Source organism: Diorhabda carinulata, chromosome 8 (assembly GCF_026250575.1).
Source record: "Diorhabda carinulata isolate Delta chromosome 8, icDioCari1.1, whole genome shotgun sequence".
NCBI classification, from domain to species: Eukaryota; Metazoa; Arthropoda; class Insecta; order Coleoptera; family Chrysomelidae; genus Diorhabda; species Diorhabda carinulata.
Window position 1 is genome coordinate 23,095,854 of NC_079467.1, and position 27,802 is coordinate 23,123,655.

The 27,802-nt window shown below is 32.0% G+C and overlaps 1 protein-coding gene and 2 long non-coding RNA genes across 3 annotated transcripts; 2 read left to right on the top strand and 1 right to left on the bottom strand.

The window, feature by feature from the left end:
• Nucleotides 1-781: 781 nt before the first annotated feature.
• On the bottom strand, nucleotides 782-27,609 carry LOC130896947 (phospholipid-transporting ATPase ABCA3-like). Its single transcript, XM_057805369.1, has 21 exons — nucleotides 27,344-27,609; nucleotides 21,902-22,199; nucleotides 18,845-19,069; nucleotides 17,897-18,024; nucleotides 16,475-16,767; nucleotides 14,635-14,878; nucleotides 13,634-13,813; nucleotides 12,638-12,847; nucleotides 12,132-12,577; nucleotides 10,631-10,796; nucleotides 9,900-10,117; nucleotides 9,074-9,231; nucleotides 8,849-8,973; nucleotides 7,667-8,016; nucleotides 5,864-6,386; nucleotides 4,175-4,300; nucleotides 3,729-3,980; nucleotides 3,236-3,666; nucleotides 2,162-2,468; nucleotides 1,644-2,083; nucleotides 782-1,031 (listed from the first exon to the last, which is right to left on the bottom strand). Exons 1-21 carry the CDS (start codon nucleotides 27,429-27,431, stop codon nucleotides 993-995), a joined length of 5,247 nt encoding a protein of 1,748 aa, XP_057661352.1. The 5' UTR covers nucleotides 27,432-27,609; the 3' UTR covers nucleotides 782-992.
• Nucleotides 2,676-3,198, top strand: LOC130896961 (uncharacterized). The gene is made up of 2 exons (XR_009059639.1): nucleotides 2,676-2,903; nucleotides 3,091-3,198. It is a non-coding gene; the product is annotated as an uncharacterized LOC130896961 (long non-coding RNA).
• LOC130896960 (uncharacterized) lies at nucleotides 14,647-18,094 on the top strand. The gene is made up of 3 exons (XR_009059638.1): nucleotides 14,647-14,725; nucleotides 17,000-17,254; nucleotides 17,448-18,094. It is a non-coding gene; the product is annotated as an uncharacterized LOC130896960 (long non-coding RNA).
• Nucleotides 27,610-27,802: the final 193 nt, after the last annotated feature.

Genomic DNA, 27,802 nt, shown 5'->3' on the forward strand with positions numbered 1-27,802 from the left:
TTTAATAAGTTTAAAAATTAAAAGGCTTACGGCACAACGGCTAGATATCGTGCTACATTAAGTTCGAGCTCAAGCTCATCTGAAGAGGAAAATATTATTGTCCGAAGATGAAAAATATATCGACATCGAAAAAATTATTTGGAAACAGTTATGGTAAACACATTGTCTTGTAAAGAATTTATTTATTTCGTAGGTTTTCGACCCATGAAACCAGGTATAGTTTTAAATATAGAAACCTAGAATATTTACTTATCGTAAGTAGTTAGTTCTTTCTCATCTTTAACATTGTTTTAAAGCCTTAAAGGAGCATTCACAGATTGGTTATGGGATTACTTTATAGACTAAGTTAAAGGGCTCGTTAATTTTATGGAACTTTTAGTTAAAGTTCCAATTAGGGATTATGGAAATTGGTCGTAAACTATCAATATCATGATGCTCAAATATTTTTGATTTCTCTGTAGATGTACATTGGAGGACATTTATATCATTTGTGTCTTAACATTCAATACATCCCCCTGACACAAAAGTGAATCTCATTTGAACCACTTGAGGTAAATTATTATCATAGTAATATAATAAATTTTGTCAATAAATAATCTATTAATAATCTCTAGTAATATATTATTATATGGCTACCAAAACTTATTTGAAAGTCCTCCAATAAATTATCTTTTTTAGAAGATTAGTAATCATTATTTTATCTTATCTGGTGACTAAAAGTAGTAAATTAAAAATGGATGATAGTGATGTATAAACCTTTCAAAAAATCAAATAAAAGACATTTTTCAAATAAATATTTTTATTAAAATAATACAGAAAAAAATATCTTATTTCTTACATTTTTCAGTTTCATTCTATACAATACAAGTTTTCTTTGGTGGTACCAAATAAAAAAAAGTATTCATATAATTTGAAAAAAAAAAATAGTGTAAATATATCACAATAAACAAATAACACAGAAAAAGGCACAAAATTAGTGAGACTAACTAAATTTAAGAAGTATTAGAGTGTTTGGTGAATGTCAGGAACACCTGTAACCCAAAAACAAAATTAAATAGAAAGTGAACAAAGCAGCAAAAAGTCTTCAACTACAAGAACCGATCAAAATGTTGATAGAATCCCTAACCAGGGAACATTTGAATATGAGTCTAGCATAGTTAATAAAATTTTGACTAATAAATTGAGAATCATAAATTTGCATAATACTAATAAACGAATTTTTGCTCAATAAAAACTTTCCTGTTGCTCCTCAGCCTCCTTACTCACTTAACATAAGTACCACTGACTTTTTCCTTTTCTCTAAGAAATGTTATTTTGGTAAATTAGAAAGTATTCAAACTGTTATAACCACCCAGAGGAAAGTTATCCTAATATTTGGAATCCAAGAGGATTCCTTTGAAAATTTATTACCACCCTTGAGAGAGTTGTTGTTTTACTATAGCACTGTTTTGTTGTAAGTTCTTCAACTTTAACCAAATATGAGTTTCTTGTCAGGAACTTAGAAGTTGCGATTGGTATATAAGATAGAGATTGTTAAATACACTTAAAGACTATGAACAAAGCCGTTACATCAGTCAATCAATATTTGATCATCGAAATCTGTCTGTAAAAATTAATTATATTTATAATAATTGGAGGCTCACCTGTTCTAAGCTACATTGACCTAAGGAATAATCTTCTATATCGAGATCGCGTCGTTTACCCTCTTCTAATATTCCGAACATCTTCGACCAAGGAACTGACTTATCAGTTATATAATAATTCAGTAACTCCTGGTGTTTTTCCCTGAGTTGAGCTCCAGGAAAATTGTAGTGAATGAATTGTTCTATCGATTCAGTATCAGAAATTGTATTTTCTGACAGTTTTTTCAATTTTATAGTTAACGTATAGCCTTCGGCGAATTTGTTTTTGAGATGTTGTGTTGATCCGAGGCATTTGAAGTTACCGTTAACCATAATGGCTATACGCGTGCAAAGCGCTTCGCACTCTTCCATGCTGTGGGACGTTAATACTATACATTTTCCACGATCGCGTAATTTGCATAGAGCGTTCCATAGATGTCGCTTGGTTGCTGGATCCATACCTAAAAGGAATTATTCATGATTTTTTTATATATATATATATATATATATATATATATATATAACAAAAAATAATTTACCAGTTGTAGGTTCGTCTAAATACAACAAAGGAGGATCTCCAATTAACGATATCGCTGTACTTAATTTTCTTTTATTTCCGCCACTCAATTCCTTTACTTTTTTATGTAAATGCCTATGAAAATCGAAGTCCTTCGATAGATAATCTGCAATTTTGAAGGTATCTTTCAATTTAACTCCTCTCAACAAAGCAAACATAATAATTGATTCTTCAGCTGTCATATCATCTAGAAGGGCATCGAATTGCGGACAATATCCAATGATACGTTGAACTTGTTTAAGTTGGCGTTTAATACTGTAACCATTTACCTAAAATGAAAATACTATCATCACATTGGAGGGCGGCATACAAATTTCCATTAGAACGTCGCAATAAATTAAAATCAACTGTCCAAACTTTAAGGAAATCCTGTTGTACTGTACAAACTTTATTGTTAAGTGGAAACAACATGGCGGATTTTTTATGTCAATGCCCTCGATGATAGATGGCAGAACTAATATATTTTCACGGTTCATTTATATTTATAACACTATATAATATATAACGTAAATATATTTAATAAAACTACTAGATGCGAATGTTGTCTTAGCGTTCGTAACGATAGTATAGTGGGGCGGCGGTTAAGCGTCGGTCGTGGTGGACGGAGCAACACAACAGATTGGATTCAACAACCCAACAAACTCAAACGATAGAATTTGTCTTGCGGGAAAAGTCTCCGAAGAAGAAAACTCGGTTATCGAAACGTAAGTAAATGTGATGTAGGCAATATGTATAGTATAATTTTTTTTTGCAAAATGTGTAGTTCTTGAAAACCCATTTAATATCGACAACCTTTTCTGTCGATTGCGGCAGCCATTTTGTACTTTCAAAATTTGAGAAAACCTAACCTAACCTACTATTCTCTATATTTTAATATATTATCAATTTTAGGAAACTGATTGGGACTCGAAGTTTAGGTATTTTAGTCCTGCAACCCATTAACATTTACTAAGTACAGTTTTGTATTGTTATAAATATTAATAAAATCACTAAAATAAATTGTATGGGGTCCTTTTCAATACGATAAAGTACTCACCCAACCATCTCCGTAGGAAATGTTCTCATCCCCAGTCATCATTTTGAATGTTGAAGTTTTACCTGCCCCATTTACACCCAACAATCCGAAACACTCAAACTTTCTAATTCCAAGGCACAATCCATTCACAGCCAGGTGATTTTTGTAATACTTCGTCAAATCTTTAATTGCTAAAGTATAATTCTGTTTAATTCCACTCTCGGTTGCCACATGCATTCGTTCTTTTTCTTCGATAACATCATCATCTTCATTTAATACAGTTTTAGGACGTTTCGTGAAAAGTTTCTGTGAAATCGAATAAGATAATCTCGAAAATAATTTGTACTCCACGGCGATTAATAAAGCAAAAAGAAATAATCCTGTTAGGAACGAATACAGTAAGTTCCTTCCGATACCTGGAGCTTTCCATTTCCAATAATTCAAGTCTGGATCTGAAAATAATTAGAACCATCATCACAATATTCGATATCAATTACTTTTGTAAGATTATTACCTTCACATATATCGCGAATTCTTTGGTTTAACGAGGACATGCACATTTTTTTCGATATATGTTGTTCTTCGCATGTTTTAAAAATTGTCGTGCATATAGAGTGGAACATATAAACTTTGTAACTCTCATTAATTCCTGTAGCTAAAGAATAATGAGGAAATATGAGGAAAATCCAATGTAAACCATTTCCGATATATTCTAAATCGAGACCTGGAGTCTGTAATACTTGGATGACAAGAAAAGCGGCGTTGCCTAAAAATTGGTGACACAAAAATTAAGCAAACTATCTTTAAAAAACAAAAACGTTTATATTTCGAAAATAATGATTATGCATTACGTTAAGGTTTCTTTATTGATAATGAAACATAAATGCGAGTAGTGATTAGGCGTAATTATAAAATATTTTCATGAAAACTAGTCATAAATTTGTCATTTAAAATACTTACCGCCAAAAATACTGATAAGAGTCATCCTGGTATATCCGGTAGAAGGAACTTCGAAGAAATAAGATGATAAATAGAATAACGGCAAAAAGGCCCATCCGAAATAAAACAAAATTAAAAACATTCGACCTGAAAACAATTTCAAAAATCATCCTTATGTCTATAATAAGATTTTATACATAAAAAAAGTCGGTAGTATTAATAAATATTTGTATTTATACGTTTGTTTATAATAATCAAAACAACAAATAATTTAAATAATAGGGTATATTTAAATTCAACCTAACCTAACCTAACTACCGTTATTCCCTAAACGTGTTTATTTGGTTATAACAAAAAGTTGTGGTTAAAAATCTGTCTAAAATGACGAAAATTGAAGCAACCCTTTTTTAACATCATGTTAAAAGAAGGTGAAACCTAGTATTATGTGGACTAGAAGGTGCAATTTTGAAAACTATTAAAGGTTTGTGTCTACAGACGTCAGCTCTAATTTTTCAACCTCATGAGATAACAATTAATCTGAATTATATATTTAAATATTGGAAATACTTTTGTTCATGTAAGACGGGAGGAAGAGAATTGAATATCTACAGGAAACTACCAAAAAGGGATACAAGAGTTATATTGGACACAAGAATACAATTTTCACCACGTTTTTATTCTTTTCGAAGTGTACCTTATGCATGTGTAGTTGTTTTTATATCAGAAAAGCATTTTGTATACTTATATTATCTGCCTATTTAGGCTAAAATTTCAAATAACACTTTCTATTGTTTATAAAAATTGGTTCGTACTCAGGCTTTGTTTCTCACCTATATTGAAGTTTGAAAGAAAACCAACAGATGTCGCCCCACTTCGTAATTTTCGCCAATTGTATCAACAATTAAAATTAATGTAGTAGTAGTAGTAGCGCAGTCTATGTGTATATTACCGAAGCAGTTTAGTTGAGAGTATTGTAAACTGTACTGTCTTATGACAACAAGTTTATCTATTTTCCGTTATGTGATTTGATTTTTGTGAATAGTCTTCTATAAACTCTTGAACGAGAAACAACGTTGCTTCTTTTTTCTCCCTAATACAACAACCCTGACTTTATTGTTACCACATTTTATAAAACTACAAAAAATTAATTCCAATAATACCGAATTAACCTCACAAAATGCTTAATTCACTAAAGGCGGCCTAATAAAAAGTCCTTTGTTCGGAATGCAAGGCTCAAAATCAGCTGATTTTAACTTTTGACAGTTTAAATGATTCATAATTTTGAAGTCTAAAGTTTATTCTTTTTATTTTTATAGTTATTCCTTGTTTATTCATATTCACACAGACTTTGACGAGTGCTTTTTTAAAACTGTTTTTTTCTTAATAATTAAGTGAAGGTAAGTTTTCATTGCTCTTATATGTATATTCAATTTCATCAAACTAATTATTTTTCTTATTATCAAATGCTACATATTTATTTGTTTATCAGAATAATTGTCGTAGTTATAAAGTATTACGTATTTATTTTGTGTACACAACAATATAGCTGTCAGCTATATTTTTAATTACTTTTGTGTTTGATCAATTAATTTCAATGTATTTTTACATCCCAATCATTATTTCAAGCAAGTATTGATCATGGTTAAATCAAGTTTGGTTAGGCTCTTGTAATATTACATTCACATAAATTTAGAATCTGAATTAACTTACCAATATCATCAGCGGTTTTAAATCCGTTTTCTTGAAACAGAACCATAGTGATCATCAGTACGCAAATGGTAAGCAAATAGGTTAACATATCGCAAAATGCTGATGTCATCCAGAATATATAAACTTTAACCCCGGATACGAATTGTAAATGTTTAGATTTGCAATAATTTTCTTTCACTACAAACAAAACATAGAACGATGCCACAAAGGACATACTGAAGGCAATATTAAAAGCAAGTTGGAACCCGGTGCTCTGTCCGTTTAATAATTGCGTCACTTGCGTCTCTACACTGTATGCCAAAGGTCTATTCGTAAATTCTATAGTACAATCATCACAGCCTCCTAATTTTCGGTAAATACTGTTTAATACGAGTGACAGAGATATTCCGGGTGTGTGGTAAGGGTCGTTATTAAACCAAGCTGTTAAATTTGGTAAAGTAAACGGCAAAGCAGAAGGAGATGTTTCACCAAATGTTGCTCCTGCTACGTAGTTTCGCCGAACTAGAATCGGATGATTCTTGGTCTATAAAAAAATAACTGGGTAAAGTTGGATTTTTCTATATTCAGAAGACGTCATATAAAACATTAAAATTAGATCACCACAAACATGCCAATTTCAAGTGCTATTGGTAAACTTAACAGGGCAGCAAAGAATGTTGAATAAACGATAAACGTGAACAAATCAAAGATAATAAGTAGTACAACAACAGATATAATCATAGAACCAGTGATGGATTCGCGACGCCCGGGCCTAAGGCGTGACTAGAGGGATGGCAAAAAAGACATTAAAAAATAAAATTAATTTATGGTTTGGAAATATTGGTGCGGCTTACAAATTTAAAAGTCTTTCTCGAACTCGTTGATCTGCTCGACATTATACACGTTAGAAAAAGAATGGTCTGCAATAACTGATGCACTGGAATTTAATGCTAGAAGTAGAGATGAGAAACTGAATACACGATCTGAATTTGCGGGATTACGGCGAAAGTTTCACCATTTAGAAACAGCCATTCGAGTCTTTGTTTGGAATGTAATTTTAGATCGATTTAATGCTGGTAGTAAGAAACTTCAAGAATCTCTGATTCTATTCCTTCAGGATTGTTGTAAAAGAGAAGTCGAAAAACAGAGACGTAAAAATAAAGGTTAAATTAACAGATATTAAATTTCCAGTCTCAACTACAATTAATCAATCAGAATATCAATCGAGATATCAGACATATTGTAAAATACAATCCAATAAACGAATCAATGCAAGCATCTACTTTGAAAAGAGTAAAAACCTATTTACATGCAAGTATTTTTATGAGATTCATTTTTTACTAAGTGCATGCTTCTCTTATTAACTATAATTCTGTGGTCAACAGAAAAAGAAGAATTTGACTTATGTTTTTGAGGTTAGTAGATGATAGAATGTAGTAACATAGGTATTAGAAAACTTGTAGAAATAAATCCATGGCAATTTTGGTCATCGCTTATAAAATGTTTCACTAATATATAAATTGTAAATAGAAATCCAATGCTGTCTATCTGGGTTACAGATAAACAAAATTTGAAAATGTGATCAAATATAGGACGTTCCATTTAAAAAATTAGATGTTTGATTTGTTTAACCACTTTTTGGGTCTGGTTTTAAAAAATAAAAAAAATGTGGCTAGGTTGTATAAGTTGAATTTCATCAGTCAAGGACGTTATGAGCTTCAAGTGGAAATTAAATAGTCTCAGAAATAGAGCTCTATCACTTAATTAGACAAACAATAGGTCGATGTGATTTTTACAAGGAATAAAAACAAATCCAGAACTTACTACTTGTAACAAGGTGTCTGTGAGATTATCCACAACATTAACCGAATATCCATAATCTTTCAAAACTTTAGTATAATATTGAGCATAACTAGAATTAGTTTTCTCCATAAATGTCACAGGATTTTCAAATTTGTTCAAAGTTAATGGCATAGGTGGAAGTGGTCCAGTGAATTTATGAGTACGGTTCACTACAAATGCTATTATTAAAAATAACATTGGCATTGCTATTTGAATCGCAAGAAGTATCCAAGAACGGTAAGTCGAAACAATTTTCTTCATTAGCATTGCTAAGATTTGATTAACCAGAAGGGTTATTCCTCCTGAGTAGGTGGGTGCCATAGAAACATGACCTGCAAAGAAAAATTTTTTAATTTTCAATTATTGATTTTAACTTCTGATTAAAATGTACGAGTGTTGTCTTTTAAAGTAAGAATTAATTATCACATCTACTTTTTGATATATATCGTCCTTCTAAGCTTCCAGAATGAGATACCTCTTTTATTCTTATGTTTTAACTATATTTTATTATAAAATGGATATTTATGACCCCAATATAACGCCATGAAGCAGTGCCAGTTTTTATTCTTAAAATTTATAGAAATACTAATTAGTTCAATTCATGTACAATTCAAGATCAATTTAAGTAGCACTTATCTGTCTTAGGAATGATTAAAATTTCTAAACAACAAAAAGTGAATTGTTTTGGTTAAGATTTACATCTTAAATTTTATCCCACTTTAACTTTACTCAATAGCAGAGTTTCCTTCTAATTAGTAGCAACAGTCAATATGTGACTAAATTTCTTTTACATTTCTGTACCTTTATGTTCACAATATACTTTTTCAACTTTGTCATCTTTCATCATCTATTATTTAAATCATTGTTTACCAAGATTTACGTCCAGAAAAATAGAAGTAGCTTATTGAAGTTTATATTATGTTTAAACTTTTTAATTGAAAAAAGACAAAAAATTGGTGAAAAAATTCGCCGAATGATGATAAGTTAAATAAAACTAGTTTAACGGTTAGGCATTAGATTTCTTTGATGATGAGATACGACGACTTAAATATTTACGTTTTAGTTGGTCATAAGTTTTACATTTGTAACCAAATTTTCTCCTACTTCATTACTCAAAAAAATACCCACGTAAATAGAGTATGAATAATTTACAGAAGTACCTACAGGTATTTGTTTTCTTTGTACTTCCATTCTGAAGTTGCAAAAATCCATTTTGTAATCCACCATTTAGTACCGCATTTCTATTTGCCGCGTCATACATTTCTTCTTGACCGTGATCAGCTCCAACTCTAAATAAGATTAAAAACTAATATATGTATATATTCCACACAGATTTATCGTGGAGATAATGTGAATGTCATAATCATGATTCTTATCTATTCAGCTTACTTCATAAATACTTCTTCTAATGTTGTTAATGAGATTCCATAACTTCTTATACCCAATCGTTCTGATTCTGTTTCTAATTGTCGAAGCATTGGTTCAAATACACGGACCTGATCTTCAACTAAAAGGTACGTCAATTCCGAACCTACATTGCTATAAACCTGTGAAGTAAATTCAAATCAAATCTAACAAACTAAAAATGAAATTAATCAGTAATCATCGGTACATAAAAACAATCGAATCGAAGTACTGTAACGATAAATAGATTTTGCTTTGATTATATTTTGTTATTTGTTTTTTAATGAAACAGTTAAATATTTGAAAGATGAGGACAATAATTTTATTTTTATTTAATAGTTGGAAAAAAGTCAGGGTCTGCTTCTTTTGTAGTCTGCAAAGACTGTTTCATTCCAGTAGTGGTTGTAATAGGACTTTTGGGTGATTTTCCTTTCTGTCGTGGTGTTTGCAACTTCGAACTTTAATGACATCTCTCACAAATGGTATCCCACTCCAAAATGTACGTTACCTTTGATGAGTTAACAAGATGGCTATAAGACTAACAGCGGCAGACAGTAACTCATATAGAAAGTGGAAGAGGATCTCCAGAGAAAAATAGGATTGGATACAATGATACTGCAATCAAAGCTGAATTGGTGTTAAATATATAAATATGAGCAAATTCCATTCAATTGTTTGATTACGTATTAAGTGTTTGCTACATAGTGAAATAGATGAAGCTACACCATTAGCATGGAAGAACGCTATAAATCAAGTTATAGGAAATAATTTCGTATGGTGGAAGTGGAAAGGTACTATGTAATTTACTCACTTCAATGTCGGGAATAAATTGTTTCAATAGTAGAGTTATTTTTCCAATATCACATTCCTGCGACTTATCCATGATAAGACTGTATCCAGCACCGTATTTTTTCTTGAGGAAAAAGCTTGAACCGCAACATTGCAACTCACCACCAGCCATGATGGCTATCCGATCTCCCAAAAGATCTGCTTCATCCATGAAATGAGTTGTTAAAAGCATAGTTCGTCCTACAAACATAAATTTATAGTTATTAAATCACTATGATGTAATATGAGGCTGGTTTGACGGAAAAGTAACTGTGAAAAAACACTCTACTTAGTGCAACGAGTTACTATCTTCTTCATTCGTTCAAAATCGCTTTCCAGAAAGGATTTTTTTTAATCTGGAAACATAAAGTAACCAGGGGAAGTTGGATCAACTATTTTGAAGTAGATTCATATTCAACCTTGTTCTAAGCTACTTGAAAGATTATGGAACATCAAAGTTTTTCTCGTTTTCAACACCCTGAGATGAAGTTTCGAATTCACTCACTTGTATAATTAGATCTCTTGAAAATGTAACAACTAACAATGAAATGAATAATGTTAAACAGTATAAAAGCGCCGACAATAATACTGTGTGGAAGTTATTAGTTTTTTGATATCATAAAACATAACTACCTAATACATCAGATTTTCACCTAGTATTTTTTTACTCCATTTATTTAACATACAAATAGACAAAAAGATTCTCGGACTCACCGTCTTTCTGGGTTTGTAATAAATTCCAAAGGGCTCTTCTTGCAGCAGGGTCCATTCCTGCGGTGGGTTCATCTAACATTACAACTTTAGAGTTACCACACAACGCTATCCCTACGCATAATTTCCTTTTCATTCCACCAGACAAAGTTCTTGATTGTGAATTCCTCTAGAGCAATATAAAAATTTTTGATCTATTCTTTTGTCGAAAATGTTATAAAAAGAGAAAATTGGATCTACGAGGTCTGGTTATTAAATAATTGGATATCTAGATATCTTGTCTATGTACGTTCGAAAATAAGTTTCCGTCTCGTTAAATTGAAAAAAAAACTCCGACTGAGTACTATAAATTATTGCAAGAGGTCTATGGAAACAATTCTCTATCTAGTGCGCGTGTTTTTGAGTGGTGTAAGCGATTTAGTGAAGACCGAGAAAGCAAATCGAAATTCAAGGCAATGTTGATCGTTTTTTTCGACATTAACGGTATCGTGTTGACTGAATGGGTTCCAAAGGATCGGACTGTCAACCAGACTTACTATTCATCATTTTTGGCAACACTGCGAGAACGAGTTTGTAAAAAACGGCCCGATTTTGCACCTGCCCATAACGCGCTATCTGTGAAGCAGTATTTGACCGGACTCGCCAGATTTGGCACCGCGCGATTTTTTTTGGTTCCGAAGATAAAATCTGTTGTGAAAGGGACCCGATTTGAGTCGATGGCAGAGCTCCTAAAGGCGCTCACCAAAGAAGACTTCCAGCACTGCTCCGATCAAAGGAAAAACGTATGGAAAGGTGTGTGGCGAGGGGAAGGGAGTATATTGAAGGGGAGCATTCGAATGTAGAATAATTTTTGTAATGAAAACTTTTTTCGTAACCAGTCTCGTTATTTAATAGCCAGACTTCGTACACAGAGAAAATATTGATTGCTTGTGGTAGTATACAGATGTTGACTTATAAAAAATTTATTTCTAATATGATTTAACCCAATTTTTAAGCCATTATCTCAAGAAATAAAAGTTTCAATTACAAAAATCTATTTAAATTTTTTCAACATCCCAAATCTCGGGAGCAAACTTTTTTCTGGTATTATTCCTTATTTCGGTGGACTACTAGATTTTCACCATATTTCCAAAATTTTGGAGGTTAGATATTACTTTATAAATTTGTGTAAACCTCCGTCAATTATGCCATGGATACTAGAAGATTCATCTGGAGTCATTTGTGAATAATTGGATTAATGCAAGCAATAATGTAAATAATGTGTCCATAGAACATTACAACTCTCAGAGCAGATCATTCATAATGGCTGTCCACTGGATCAAATGATCCTCCCGGTTAAGGTGGACATTTTATTATTCTGATGACTTGTCTCTTAGAATCAAAACAAATTGGCGATTACCGTCGAGACAAGAAAGCGAAGGTTTTCATAGAATTGCTCAAAAAACGACTTTTAATCACCACCTGCCTAGATTTCTCGAAATCAAACTATCAATTGAGAACTTACTTTAGGTTCCAGCTCCAATAGTTCAACATATTTATCAATTTCTCTATCAGTTTCTGTTCGCTTTAACCCCTTAAGTTTACTGAAAAAATAAATATGTTCGGCAACCGTCAGTTCGTCAAAAATGATATTATGTTGGGGACATAACCCCAAACTTTTCCTAACACCGTCCATATCGGTTCTGATATCGTATCCGCTTATTTTGGCAGTACCAGAAGTTGGTGTTATCATTCCGGTTAACATTGACATGGTCGTTGTCTTTCCTGCACCATTGTGACCTAGTAATACGGTTATTTGATCCTCGTACATATTAAGAGATAAATTACGAACTGCTACTTTAGTTTTAAATACTTTTTTGAGGTTACTGATTTGTATACCAGGTATCGAATTTTCTGGATCCCTTTCGAAATACTCCCCCTGCGAAGTTGTGTCATGAAAGTCTTCGACACCTAAAAGTTGGAAGGTATCACTACATTTTCACATTATACTTTTTGACTACTTTTACATACCTTTGTATCTTGGTATACCCCACCAAAATTGTGAGGTGAATGGGAAGTACCAGGGCTGTGCAACGCCGTATTCTCCAGGAAATACAGTTTCAATGTAGAGAGCGAATAATAAATATATTATGGAATCCAATATTAACATCAACATTATCATACCCAAAGTTAGTGAATCATCTGGCGTACTAGGACTGAAGATATTTCCCCATTGAATACCTGAATTAAACATAACCTACATATTTCAAAATACTAAAATAAGTCTTCAGATAATATTTGCTGGGATCAGTTTTATTTGCTTGATCAAACTTTCACTAGATGGTTGAATGAATGGCCAATAGAACAACAAAGAAATGAGTCAGTATCAATTCTTTGCTTTAATAACTCATCTTCAAGTTAAATTAAAATCTGGTCTTGTGTATCAACCATTTTTTATCATATACTATAGAACCCAGAAAAAGATACTGATTTTACTTATCAAATCGGTTTATATTTTCTTTGAAATTGCTTTAATTTATTCCACAAAGTCTAATATTTTGAAGTTCTTGATGAAACAAGACTTTGAACTTCAACAGTCATAATTTATTTGACGAGCGATTATGCTGACAATGTTGCCGAATTTCATTTATCTAAAACAAATCTTTGTTACCCTTGCTGTTTATTTTTAACCATATAACAATTGAACAAGTTATAGTTTATCTATTTAAAAACATCGCTTTTTGCGCTTCGATAAATTATATATTAATTGAATAATGTCTAATTTTTTTCTGTATCTAGTTAAAGGGTGAGGTGGGGTAAATGTTCGTAAAAATCACAGTGTTGAAATCAATTCAGTTAAATGAAAATAAAATGTCATCATTTAATAATCAAAAGCAACTTAAAATTGGCGTTGCGTTCCTTCCATCTGATTTATAACTCTCATTCAAAGTCTCATATCATTTAGCAATGACCCGAGTACTTTGTTCGGTTTCTATTGAGATATAAACGATAATTCGTATACTGTACCTTCTCCTATTCCTTCGTACATCAATATGACTTGAAATCCAAATGCCATAGCAGTATTGGAGCCCAAACTTGCTGTTAATTTTGAAGAGAGAGATAAAGTGTCATATATTTCTTGCATAAACAAGTATGGTGCATACGATACAAACCAGGCTAAACCTGCAATAGTTGCTGCAGTGTTTGCTATAAAAGAAAATGAATTCTTTACGAATTTACAGTATCACTGTGAGGTTTTGTCATACAAATAATATTAAATATAAAGTGAGCAAGGTGAGATATTATTCTAGTGGTTCCAAACTGCTGAAAGAGTGAGAAAAAACATCGGTATACTCCTATATGGACAGTTTTTATAAGTGGAAGTTGTTCCGACTAAGGAAGATAGAATGACAACGATTTCTCTATCCTCCGAGGTTCCAGCTCGGTTCTGCTCATTCTCAAGCATGCGCAGTATAGATAAAGCGTCTCGAACGAGAGAGAAAATGAATACTGTCGGTACCGTAACGTAGCGACTTTTTTTCCCATACCAACTGTCCAAATAGGAGGATTACATATATGGGTAGACTATTCTTTATCTCTCTTTATTATAATTGAATCGCCATGATGTCGAAACCGAAGATATTTATCTCTCTTCCAATAGTATAATTCCACATTCCGCTCTCTTTATCTTTTATAACACTATCGGTTTTGTTTACCAACGGAAACTGGTGTTAAATATAGAAATAACTATTGATAAACAGTATAAACAGTAAAAAGAATTAAGAACATAAAAATTGATGATCAATATTTTGATGTTATTGACTAGAAAAAAGAAATTATTGTATACTATGTGAGTCAACTGAGGGGTATTCAATTATTTCGTATTTTAGTACTTTAGAAGAAAGACAGATTCATTCTGTTCATGAAATTCCATGGTAAAGGAGTTAATGGAAATTAGATTTTGAAAAAAGTTTTTTGCAACTAAAATTTTTCTACAAGATACAAGTTATATATATATTTTTAATTACCTTTATTAAACAGGACGCTGATTGCAAAACAAAATGTGATGGTGGCACAATTGTAGACCATCAAAAACAGCAGTAACACAAAAGGATTGGCGTAAGTAAAAACAGTGAAATCTGTGTTAGTGTACCATTTCATTTTCAACAGTATGACCATCAGTATTGTTGATATCAGAAGAAAAATAAAACATTTCACAAACCATGCTGTCCAGTGTAACCAATTAGGCAGACCCATTATTTTCATAGCTTCCTAAAAATACTAAAGTTGTTATTGAATATTTTTTAAAAGAGTCGCGTGGCTAGGTCATTCTTTTTTTTTTTCCTTTCAGTGTCGCATGAATTATATTCGAAGCTTCTGGTATTTGGAACCATTCGTGTAGATTTTTTCTTTCTACTTAACCCTCTCCTACCTGAGATCTTGCCTTCCACGATAAGCTGTAGCGAATTGTTCATTCCGAAATATGTGACCTGAGCAGGACGCTTTTGTTTTCTTAATAGTCACAAGCAATTCTAAAAATCTTTAGCCATCCTTCTTAGTACCTCCGTTTGGTAACTCTATCAGTCTATACAACCACATTTCAAAAGCTTCTAATTCTATCATTGTTGCTCCTTTTAGTGTCCCCACATCCACACCGTAATTTCGTGACCCGCCATCGGGTACCAAAACTCAAGTTGCGGTTGCTCAAGAACTTTCTCATTTCTAATCTTAATTACTAAATAGGGCGTCCATTCATCATTTATTGTATAACCCAAGTATTTGAAGCGGTGTACTCTCTCAATGGGATCTTTTCTCTTACTAATCAACAAAAATTTGGTTTTTTTTTTCTGTTGATCTCTAGACCAGCTTTGTCCCCCATTGTAGTTACTCTATTGAGAATCATCTGTAGATCTTCGATGTATCATTGTTGATTGTTGATTGGTACACAGTTAATTTCGATGCCCTTATCACATTCTTCAAGTGCCTCTATAAATATGTGCTCCGGGTACAAGTTGAATAGCAACTCCTCTAGCAATACCTATGCCCTGGCTTTTCACGTCTCCTTATTGGATAAGTGCTGTTCAATTCCAATACAGATATTTTATAATCTGAATATCCTTGGTGTCGAGTCCTGAACGATATAATAGTTCTATAAGTTTGTCGTAGTCGGCAGTGACAAATGCTTTCTCGTAATCAATAAAGCAAGCATAAATATCTTTTTGTTAATTAGGTATTTTTGAATCAAGTTCGCCCCGCATCGCAAAGAGGAGATCCCGTGTCTCATAGCTTCAGGGTGGGACTCAACACGATATTCAGATTATTCTCATCGATAACTTTCAAAAATTCAACCGGTACTTCATTGCATCCTGTTGCTTTCCCATCTTTTGTTTGTTCTATGGCTTTTATTACTTCACTTTTCATTATCTCGGGTCCGTCCAGATCAAGAGTGTTCATTGCATGACGATCATCGGTAAACAGATGGAGGTTTCCCATATCTCCAATCGCTCTTCCTTGTCTATAACGATCTTGTTGTTTTCGTCGTGTACCAACATTCCGACCTGTCTTTTCCTGTTAGTATAGCTGACTCTTGTAAGTTAAAGCTGTCATGTCTCCGTTCCAGCTCTTGTATCTCTCGACATTTTTCTCTTAAACAATTTTTCTTTAGTCTTTTCTATGAAAAGTCGTTCAGGGTAATATATTGCTGCTGTGGTTAAAAACTTGTTCAAGACCAAAACACATACGAAAGTATCTAATATAACATGTAATGCAGTGAACTTCGGAGGTTGTAGCTCTGGAGCTGCAGTAGTTTTTATTGTATTCTAATTTCTATTCTAACCAAACAATATTGGTGATAATCATTATTCTTACTTTTAATTGTTTCTCCTTTTCTGTAGTGATGCATTTAACGGTATTTATACAAGTATAAACGAAACTCAACATGATAATAATGCCAATCATCGATTTTAATGCCGTCAATAAAATATCTTCATACCATTCTGAGTATGGAAATCGTCGCATGTTAACTAGAGGAAACTCATTATTTATTAACCAACTTATTAAATCAAAAAAATCATCTGTGGCGTATGTAACATTATTTTTTGCTAATAGTATGCTTAACGTTAAAAAGTATTGAATGCCCAAAAATCCTTCTCTGTAGTAACCTAAAAATAAATTATTAGTTTTATTATTTACCAAAAACCTTACGAATACGAAAAAAACTTTTATTTCATTTTCACATTAACGTCCTTTGAAACACTTTTATGGAAAACTACATCTTCCATATGTACCTGAAAAATGTACGTCAATTCGTCCTGGGCTAATATTTATTAAGAGCCTATAGGACAATAGGACAATTTGATATTATGTTGATTTTGTTGATAAATTTTATTTTAGGTCTCTATAAATTGAAATTTGGCTGAACTCTTTGATGTCATTCGGCAAGTTCCGAGGTTCGAATCGCGTTCGTATGAGTGCAGGGCTCTCACAGATAACGTCCTCTCCTCCATGCACCAACGGCACTCCGGATCGTCCTTGATGCTCATGGTGTGGAGAAGACATGGTCAGGTCTTAGCTTGTCTCATACCAGGCGTCTCTATCCATCTTTGCCGAGCCCGCCCATTGGTGGATTCGCAGATCCCAGTCTGGCGAGTGAGTCTTCGTGATTATTCAGCACTATTTATACAATATTGGAGCCTCATTGCTTCATCAGTACCTATCTGTTCTTTTTATACATCAAAGTCTTCAATTTGCTGTTTAGTATTTGATTTTCCGTTTGTTTTGAATCTGATTCGTGTGCATAGTCACATCTTCTTCATCTCAAACGGTTCATTTCTACTTTCAGCTCCAATACAATTTTACTACCCGGTTGGTAAAGTCTAAATCAAACAAATATCTCGAAATGGTAGTAGGTGGAATCGGCTAAAGCAACAAAACGTTGACAAGTTGTATCAGAAACTGTGAAGATTGGAATGAACTACTGGGAAGACCTCAGTTTGTCTGAAGATATTTGAATCGCAGTTTATGTAAACATCTGATGATTAATTTAGTCTTGACACATATTATTTTTAGTATATGCCTTTTGAATTCATGGGAACTGAGATTGCAGTCCAAGCGGATCCGGAGTATTGAAATAAAACGGGAAAAGAGCTGGAAAAAGGCATTGAAAGTTTTCCTATAGATTAAAAAAAGACAATATGTATATAACAGAAAGAGGGATGTATCAAGTGGTAAAAGAAACAAAAACAAAAAACGAACCTTGTTTGAATTTATTCTAAATAGTATTTTACTTACTAGGAGCAGCTCCAGTTGTATAATTATACAGTCTAGGACCAGGAAACTGGTATAAAGGAAAAACAAGATTGGTCCTCCAGTTATTAATATTAAATGGATCTATTTTAAACCTAGTTTCGCCTGGAAACCTGAAAATTAGTTTATATCAATGATATATTGTATTGAAAGGAATTCAATTAAATTATTCTAAAGGATCAATACTCCATTCTTTGACTGCCTTGCTTTTGGAGATGCAGAGATAACCTCATTTCTCTCAGCTGTTTAGTTTCTAAACCAAAAATTTTGCTCAAATTATCCCAAAGAAGATCATTTGGAAATTAACCTGATAATTTAGCATGTTGGAAGCAAATATCTGAAGGAGTAATTAATTTTTGTTGTTTCCAAATATTCCAATGCCTCTTTTTTTGGTTTTCCATCAAACACCATAAATTTATTAAAATTTATCGCGATATCTTATAAAAGAATATTGGAATTAAGTTGATCTCTCTCACAGAGAAGAAACTTCCTTATCTCCCTCTTAAGCTTCTAGCGTCGCCCTTCGAAGATCTCCAGGAAAATTACCTTGTCTACCTCGCCTACTCGTTGTTCCTGTAACCTGATAAACCCGTTCATTAACCAAATGGTCGACAGAAGCAGCTGTACCCGCACAAGAAACAAAATCTATCACGCCCTCCAATGAGTTAGTTCGTCGAGACATTACACAACTCTCCTATAATCTAATTCCAGCGCTGCAGAAGAAAAGTTTTCCTATATCAGAGCCATTCCTAAAAATGTCCATATCTTACACAAAAATGTCTCTATTCCAATTAAAAATAAACCAAAGGGTCTCTCGCATGGACAAGACCGCAGATCGTGCAAGCTGACTATGAGTCAGCTGAAAGTCAACTGAAAGTCTAATATAAGTAAAGCGTCTTTAAAGAAAACTCAAATTTCTGATGTTACTCTTACCTTATTGAGATATCCATATGTTTAATTTCGCTCAAATTTTTTATATCTTTGTAAGAATCATCAAATTGTATACCGGCGAACGTCATATTTGTTGCATTTGTAACGAAATAATTTTCCAAGTCGTGGGAATTATTGAAAGGAATTATATTTTTAAAGGCGATATGAAAGTAGTGCATCACTTGGTCAATTGCGGGATTTTTTGGTGAATAGACCAAAACAAATTTCCTGAAATAATTAGAACATCAATTTCATATATTAAAGTTGAGAAAATACAGATGAAAACTCTTCGGTAACATAAAATATTACATCGAAATATATATAACAAATTAAAAGCGAAATGTCCGATTTGACTCAATAAATGACAAAATAAAATTTAGCAGTGAATTATTTAAAAAAAAAACGACGGAAATATTAAATATGTGAAAGTGCTGGTAGATACAAAATGAGCCCCGTAAATCATTCTGAATCAAAGTAGAATAGCGTGAACTAAAATAGACGTGGGCAGAGTCGCATCCGCCAGGGCCGGATTAAGATTTATAAGGCCCGGGGCTAAAATAATGACGGGGCCCCCTTAAGGAATTCGAAAACCCGGAAAAATTCACAAAATAATTTCAATACGTTAAATTTGTGGTATCAACACCTCAAAAAATAATTTCCAAATGATGGGGCCCGGGGCTATAGCCCCTAGCTTAATCCGGCCCTGATCTTCCCAAACACGCTTTGTTACGGCTTGCCCACCCACTCATGATATTAAAAAGCATATATGTAGATTGGAAAATGGTTTTTTGCTTTATTGAAGTCCTATAATAAGGATTTACAATTAATTTTTGCTGCCAAATGGACTTCGAATGATTGTCGATCCTGCTTCATATCGTTTCTTAAGTAGTTTTTAATAATCTTTAACTTTTTTCTATGGAAGATATCTTCCAGGTCAGTTGTAATGATGTACTGAATCCATCTGACTGGAGTCTTTAATGGAGTAAAGCTCATAAGATTCTCAATCTTGACCTAAATCATTACAGTGCTTAAAAACCTCGATATTGGGCAAACAGCTTAAATATTATTATTTGTGACAGTAGCGTAGTTTAGACACAAAAGGCAGATTAAAAAAAGGATCAAAGTAAAATAATCATGGAAATGGAATTTATTTGGAAAAGAAAGGAAAAATATAAAATTATAATAAGCCAACACAAATACAAATATTATAGGGAGACAATTAAATTGGTTTGTAAATATCTATTAATGGTATAGATTTGCAATGAAATAGCGGAAGGAAAACTGTGGGAAACATTTTCAAATTTAAAAGTTTGCCTGGTCTGATTGTTTGCAATCAAATGTTTCATTTGATTTTTTTGTATTCTTAAAAATAATGACGAAATTTGATTGATGAAAAATTATATAATAATAATTATATTATTATTAGAAACAAGACAGTCGATCTAAACGTAAATATATAATTGATTATTGTTTCAAAGTTATGTTGATAAATTAAAATATGAAAAAAACAAATAACCTCAAATTACGAATATATTAATGGATGTCAACTAAGGTGTGTCGACACACATTTTGACAGGAGTTAAATGACAGACACCTTTTGACAAGAGGCGGGAAATCAGATAAATCGTGGACTTGTTGACCTGCTTTTGTAGCTCGGTGGCTTATCTAAATCAAATCAGCAATATAGAAACTGACCGATAGGTTGTAATATGTTCACATAAGAAATTTTTTTGATGTAGATTCTTTTCCATAAGAACGAAGTCTTAGTACCTCCTTCGACTATTTGAATTGTGAATTTTAACTTTTATTTATAAATTGCAAAGAATTGTATGGGTTGCAAACAACCTTGAGGTCGGTAAATTCAATACATTTACAAAACAGTCGAAATGGAACAAAATTATTTCCAGGGATAAATAATTATTATTAACATTATTAAATAATACATTTGACTACAAAAATTCATATTATTATTAGAGATTTGTTTATGTAAAAAAACATCCACGCTACAGGATTCAGAATGCTTTCAAATAATTTTTAACAAAGTTATGATAACTTAAAATTTAAGAAATTCGTTACAAAATACGTTTAATCACAGATTTATGATATAAAAACAATATTTATTTCAAAAGCAAATACAAAAAGCTACGAGTTAAGTGATGGTGGTATAATTGGTGAATTGCACAATGACTAGAACTAAATATACAAATAAAGTGATAGTGATGTACAGTCTTTGCTTTTTTTCAAAAAACATCATACCTAAACCTTGTATCCGACGTAGTATATTCTAAATCTCGTTTCCTACGTGGACTTTCCTCGCTAAATTATCAATAATTTTATTAAAACATTAAATATTCAATAGTGTATTCAATTTCTATCAATCATTTTTATTTTAATAAGTAGATTCCTCACCCTCACCATCGTTAACACACAACCCTTTTTTTGAATGAACAAAGAACATAAATCACGAAAAGCAGTTTGTGTAATAACGACGACGTATGTGAGAACAGTAACGAAACTGGAAACGTTTTATCTAAACGTGTTTTAACTACTCTTAACACTTCCTAAGTCGAATTTTCAAGTCCATACATCTAACATATTATAACAATAGAGCATTGCAAGTTTAGGGGGAAAATAAGATTTGTGAGGTTATGTTCTTTCATCCAGTTTAACAATATTTCTGGTATAGACCTTGGAAGTGGCTACATAATAGAAATGAATACTGCACAATAATGAACGAAATTCTTAATTTTCTTACGGAAAAATCTAAAGTAACATTTGTCAAAAATAAATGGTAGTTTGATTCGAAAGTAATCATAAGTAAATGAAGATTCTGGGTCTACAATTCTAAGAATTCCAATGAATTTTTTTTTTGACACCACTACAAGAAGTTGAAAACTCAAATAAACGAAGGTAAATGCCATACAGAGTTTCTACAACATTCCAAATTTCATTGAAGAAGAATTGAAACGATTTTAGACCATCTTCTGACTCAACGTAATGTAAATTGTACCACTTTTATGCGGAACACGATTTTGTGGTAACAATTTAAATAATACTTACTCATAGGGATTCAAATTTTCCAACATCTTTTGTCCGATATACGGTATTCCATCATAAGCTGGACATAAAGCTTTTCCAGATTGGTTATCTTTTATACCTAAAGGAATAGTACAAAACGGCGGATATACAATAGGCTTGTGGAGCTCCGGATCTGCCAGACTCCTTATTACCACCAGTAATATTGAAAACAAAACAGGTGCAATTATTTCGACTGCAGTTTGGACTGGTTTCCGATATTGAAGCAGCCAGTTCTTCCACATGAGGAGTAAAAACTTGTCTAGTTTCTCCGCCATCGGTCCTGCAAATATTAATTAAATACTTTCTAAATAAACAATAATAGTCTGTTAAAACACTTGACAATTATTTCGATATTTTCATATATCCAAATAAAATTAAATGTCGAGAAAAGCCCACAGAAAACTACAAAGTTCCCAAATCATGGCTGGAATTCTAGCCCCTTAAAAATATCACCACACAATTAAGTTTCGCTCAACATTATCATGCATAAAAGAAAGTGTCCTTGTGTTGTAAGCCCCCAATCTATTCCAACAAGGTCAAATGAGCCTTCAAATTAATCCCACAACAAACCATTACTGATCAGTATATACGTATGAATAAAACAGAAGATGATGATGACAGTGATACAGAGACAAAGAGAAGTAAGAGTTTAGCAACCGTCCACAAGATCCAAGTCGCAACAAACGCTTGGATTCCATCTACAAGCTTGCCTGTTGCTAGGTGTTTCCACTTGATATAAACAAAAATAAAGAATGCGTTGTACCAAGATCTAACTACTTCACTAAACCGTAAACGATTGGAGACAAGATCAAGTAAAGCAGGTACGTAGACGTTACTTTATTCACAAGAGAATTCGTAGTTCTTCATACTTGGAACATATTGTAAAGAAAAATAATTATGTTAAAGGATAGATGGTGCTTAATATGTTCGGTAGACGTTAGTACGATGCTTTAGATTTCGAAACGAACCTTTCAGTACGTTAACATAACCAAAGATTTTTATTATGTCACAAAGACAAAGGCAAAAAAGGTTTAATCAAAATAAAATACAAATTTTGATTAACAAATTAGAATGTTTCTTACCTTTTGCTAAACGATAGACACCTTTATTAAAAAAATATTTTGCTTTATCTTGCGGCACGAACATGTTGCAGAGGAGTTGAAATTTTTCTAATGAGCAATTAATTACATTTACACTAGTAGAGAATATGTTCAGCTTAAACGACACAAAAGGCCAGTAGATAAATTTGAAATGGGCACAGCGAATCAACTACGACGATAAATTTGAGAACGGCATTAAAATTTAATGTTTTTTTTTTTTTTATCCGAAACCCACGTATATGATAAAAACATAATTGAATATTGTACGAAACGCCCTTAACAGAACATTACTTTGATACAATGTCAAAGTCAATCAATATAAATACAACTCATTTTCAATTATTTCCTCTGTGAAATATTTGAAGTTTGTTTAAATGCATTGAAGGGAATTTCGTGGATAAAATAAGTGAAAAAATCAAACTTATCACACTATGCATTACAAACTTCACAATAGTTCTATAAGCTAATTGATTGCTTTGTGTACTGTTAAGCTTCTATTGGCGTGATAAGCTCATCTCCAATGATAGGGCCTCTTTAATCATCTTTCAGGTCAGCGGGATTGTTTCTTTTTAGTTTTTTGTCCGTACGGGGTTTTAAGAGTGGATAGAGTATGACATTGACGCGCAACTCTAGTCTTTATAGTGTTTTTTCTGTATTTACTTTTTGTATGTAGAAGATTTCGTGAAAAGTCTGGTTTGAAACCTACCAGGGGGCGTTTGTTTTCATACGTAGATTTGAGATTGGCTTCTTCGGATAAGACCACAACCAAATTGGCTTTATAATATTTTTGTAAATTAGGAGTTTGTTTTACAAAACGAGTTTTCATTTTTTTTAACAGCAAGTTTTTCCTTTGGTCAATTTGGATCTATAAATAACGTCGTTTCTGCGCAAGGATTCTTCTACAAAGAATATGACATTCTACTTTCATTAATCCCACACAATCCACTTTTGTGATTTCACAAATTACAGCCATCGTACGAAAGCTTTAATCTTGGTGACATTGACAAGATCACAATGGTTAAAATTTTCATTCGAGAATTGAGCATAGTATTTTGCTGCTAGAATTCTTTTATGTATTATTTTTCTAAACTTAGTCGGTTCAGTAAGTTATACGGCAAATTTTGTATTCCTGTTGCCTTACAACAACGAGAGGTATTACAGGATCAAACAATTGTTTGTGGAAGAGTCCTTTCTAAGACCTTCCAGTGGAAGCTACCGTTCTATAGATGGCGTTTACAAACAAGCTTCGGTTACTGGTGGTCTGGGAGTAATTAAAACTTCAGTTTAACATAAAACGGAGGATTCGAACCTTTTTCTTATAATTTACTTTTTTACAATATTATGAAGAGTTTGGGAGAATGATTGAAGATTCGCACTTTATATTTCATGAACTCGACGATGATGACGAAGAAATTATGAACATTGTGGATGCGTCGAGAAAACAAAAAGTTATTCGAAGAGCGAATTTTAAAATTGTCCCATCAAAAACCTGACCGGTTTTGTTATTTTCATCATTAAATTCCCTTGCCAATTTCTCCCAATTTTCGATTGTTTCTTTGTATTTCTTCACAAGGTTAACCAAAAGTAATACTTCATAGGAATTGCACGAATTTTTTGTTATTTGTTAATACAATTTTCTTAAACAATTAAACTTTAAAACAAATACCATAAAAATTTTGTTTATATTTGTGACAACTGGCAGAAAAACTGGCCCTCAAGTCTCAAACATCGCAACTTCTTGACACCCAATTTTACAGTGGAATGAAAAAAATTGAATGAAGAACTGTTTTTTTGTTTAATAAAGGGTTGAAATATCGGCCAGATATCAAATTTCGAAAAAATTATTGAGGAGAAACAAATAAAGCTTTTAGATTGTAAAATATTTTTGAAGTATTTACGAGTTTTCCTGCTAGATGCGTTTAGAAATTACCTATCAAATGGTATCAAAATATTTATATAGGAAAAAAATACATATTTTTATGTACAAAAAATAATATTAAATGTAAGAAGGCTAAGTACCTGCAATATCTTTTCACACCAATTACTCACAAACAAACTCCAAGATGGCAATAGGCAAATAGTGCAAATCTTGCTAAATAAGGTCAAATGATTAATTAATTTCAATAATTTCAACGTATATTCGTTTATAACCGTTTAATTTATAATTTTATATAGGGCGATTAACATCTGTTTAAATAACGTTTTGAAAATCTCCTTGTATCTTTAAAAACTACTAAAACATAATGTAACATGCCATTCGGCTTGTTTCGTTTTTCTTTAAACATTTTGAATATTCCTTAGTTCACGTATTGTGGCACAGTAGTCACTTCTGTTTCATATATTCTGACATTTTTTGAAGAAATTAATTTGTTATCGACCTCCTACTCCAATCGAGAAATTTAATAAAATCTCTGAATGTATTCTAAATCGTCCTCTACCTATCTACACTCCTTTAAATCAAAGTAAATTCATTATTTATATTAGCTAGTAAGCTTTTTTTCAACTTTGTTTTCTTATTATTGTATTCACAAAAATTCCGTTTATCTTTATTAATTTTCTTTTGTTTTAACCAAAACAGATTCTTGTTTGGTTATATTTATATTTTATATGTTACAGCATATGCTCCTTTTTATTCAAATCTGTTCTTTCTACTCGTTTCTTCTTTATTAATTTCTATCTGTCTTCCCGTTTCCTTCTTTTTTTAATTATTTTCCGCATTTCTACAGCTGCCAGGTTGACAGTTTCAACCACAACAATGGAATTAAACCGGTGCCCCATCACAAGCATCAAATTCAACTACGACATTTGGGAATTCAGTAACCATCCTAGATTTCCATAGATTAATCCCTCTCTTATTTTTAATATTCTCAATAAATCTGAGTTGTTTTCAATTTACAACCGCTTTTTAATCGTTACACTATTTAATGTCGTCGTTAATGTGAATTCATTATTTTTTCAATAAATTTATTTGTTGCTATTATTCACAGCAATAAATATTAATTTGGATAATAATGTTCGGTGATAGTTTTAGTTTATTTAATCTTCATTGGCGTCCAATTTATTATTAATTGTTCACCCCTTCCGTTTAGTTTGTTTACAATACTTTCATTTCGTCATTTCAGTTAAAGCTACATTAATATATTATTTTTTTACATTATATCAATCACTAGATTGACTAGACTATAAAATTCCTACAATGTCGTAGTAAAAGAAGAAAACAGCGGCAACAGCGATTGTCATAATATGTCCGTTTGTGTTTAATAGAGGTTGCGCATCATGGATATATTACGTATTAATAAGCTTGTGTCAAGGTCAAATAGAGATAAATAATTGAATAATAATAAATTTTATAAACAGAAAAGAAGTCGTTCGGTAACAGTTTTCTTTATAACAAAAGTGCCGATTCTTTACGTATTTAAAACTTGAAGGTCATATTATAAAAAAATTTGACAGTAATAAATTATCACCTGTATGAACTGAACGCATCTTCGTAGTTCATAATTTAATGACAGTTTTAGATGCATGGAGAGAAATTCTTGATTCTAAGTACATAGAACTAAATTTCAATTCTCGGATCCCTTCGTTCTCGAAGGTTTTAATTATTTTTAAATTCCTCTGAATTAAAACATGGAGTTGAAGCTATTTACAGAAAAATCTGAGATATAGTTTTATTTTCTTTGTTATTTGCTCTTATTAAATAATAAAGTCAATTATTTAATGTATCTATCCAACTAACCATGTTCTTCAGAAGGTAGGTATTATGGGCAATACTATTATTATCATCCAGAAATTACAATAAATTCTTCCACATTATTAAAAAGGGCAGTAATAATTCATGAAATCTAACCTTATTTTTATTACTTCGAGTTAATTAATTCAATAATTTATTGTTTCAGAAGTTTTTTGTGTGCTAACACAATAAATTTCTTCTTAATCAAAACTTCTTTCTCCTATAAATATTTTTTGTATTTAGTTTCTTTTTAGAATTGCATGCTAGACAAATATTAAAGAGTCAAGGCCAGGTCAAAGATAAATCGTTCAAATAGTACCACAATATGTTAATTAAAAGATCTATATTTTCATGACTTAATTATTTGGTATGTATATATAAATTCAAATTCGTTTACGAAATGTGCTTTATTTAAATATTGTTTCTCAAATAAAATAACTACTCGCTTATAATTTATTGTAATATCTTCATTTCATATTTTATTCAGTCGTTCATTATTATCCAAATTGGAAATATGGCAACGCTTTCTATATCTACCTACATATTGTTATGTATCATTCGCGCTATTCACCATAGAGTTTTGTTAATATTTACCTTGCGGTATATCATATCCAACATGATTTCCATCGTTAACCAAGGTATAAGGAGAATGTCTCCTATTAAACTTGGATGTACTCATCATAAATGATTTAAAGCACTTTAACCGATTACAGCAAACGTTTAAATCAATGAATACTGTTAGAAATTCTTTACATTTTCAAGAGAGAATCACGAGAATCGACTGACGCACTGACATTTTCCCACCTGCCACGACCATGTGTATGGTTTGCTGAATCATTGGGTTTTAACTGTTTGTTGCTCCAGGAAACGAGAGTTTTAAAATCGCAAGGTCAGAACATTGATTAGTTTGCTCAACTGTTATTATCGCGAACAGAAATTGTTTAGAGATAATAATATATAATAAAACAATAAAATGTTATATAGTCTGCTCACACCGAATAAAAATTTTACCGAAAACTAATTACTTCCCGAATTGTATTTAAAACTAAATTG

Excerpts from the sequence above, each read along its gene's own strand:
- LOC130896947 (XM_057805369.1), bottom strand. The coding sequence starts at position 27,431 with ATGATGAGTACATCCAAGTTTAATAGGAGACATTCTCCTTATACCTTG. Across the intron at positions 22,200-27,343 it reads TGGATATGATATACCGCAAG|GACCGATGGCGGAGAAACTA; the intron begins GTAAATATTAAC and ends TAATATTTGCAG. Across the intron at positions 12,848-13,633 it reads GTACGAAGGAATAGGAGAAG|GTATTCAATGGGGAAATATC; the intron begins GTACAGTATACG and ends TGTTTAATTCAG.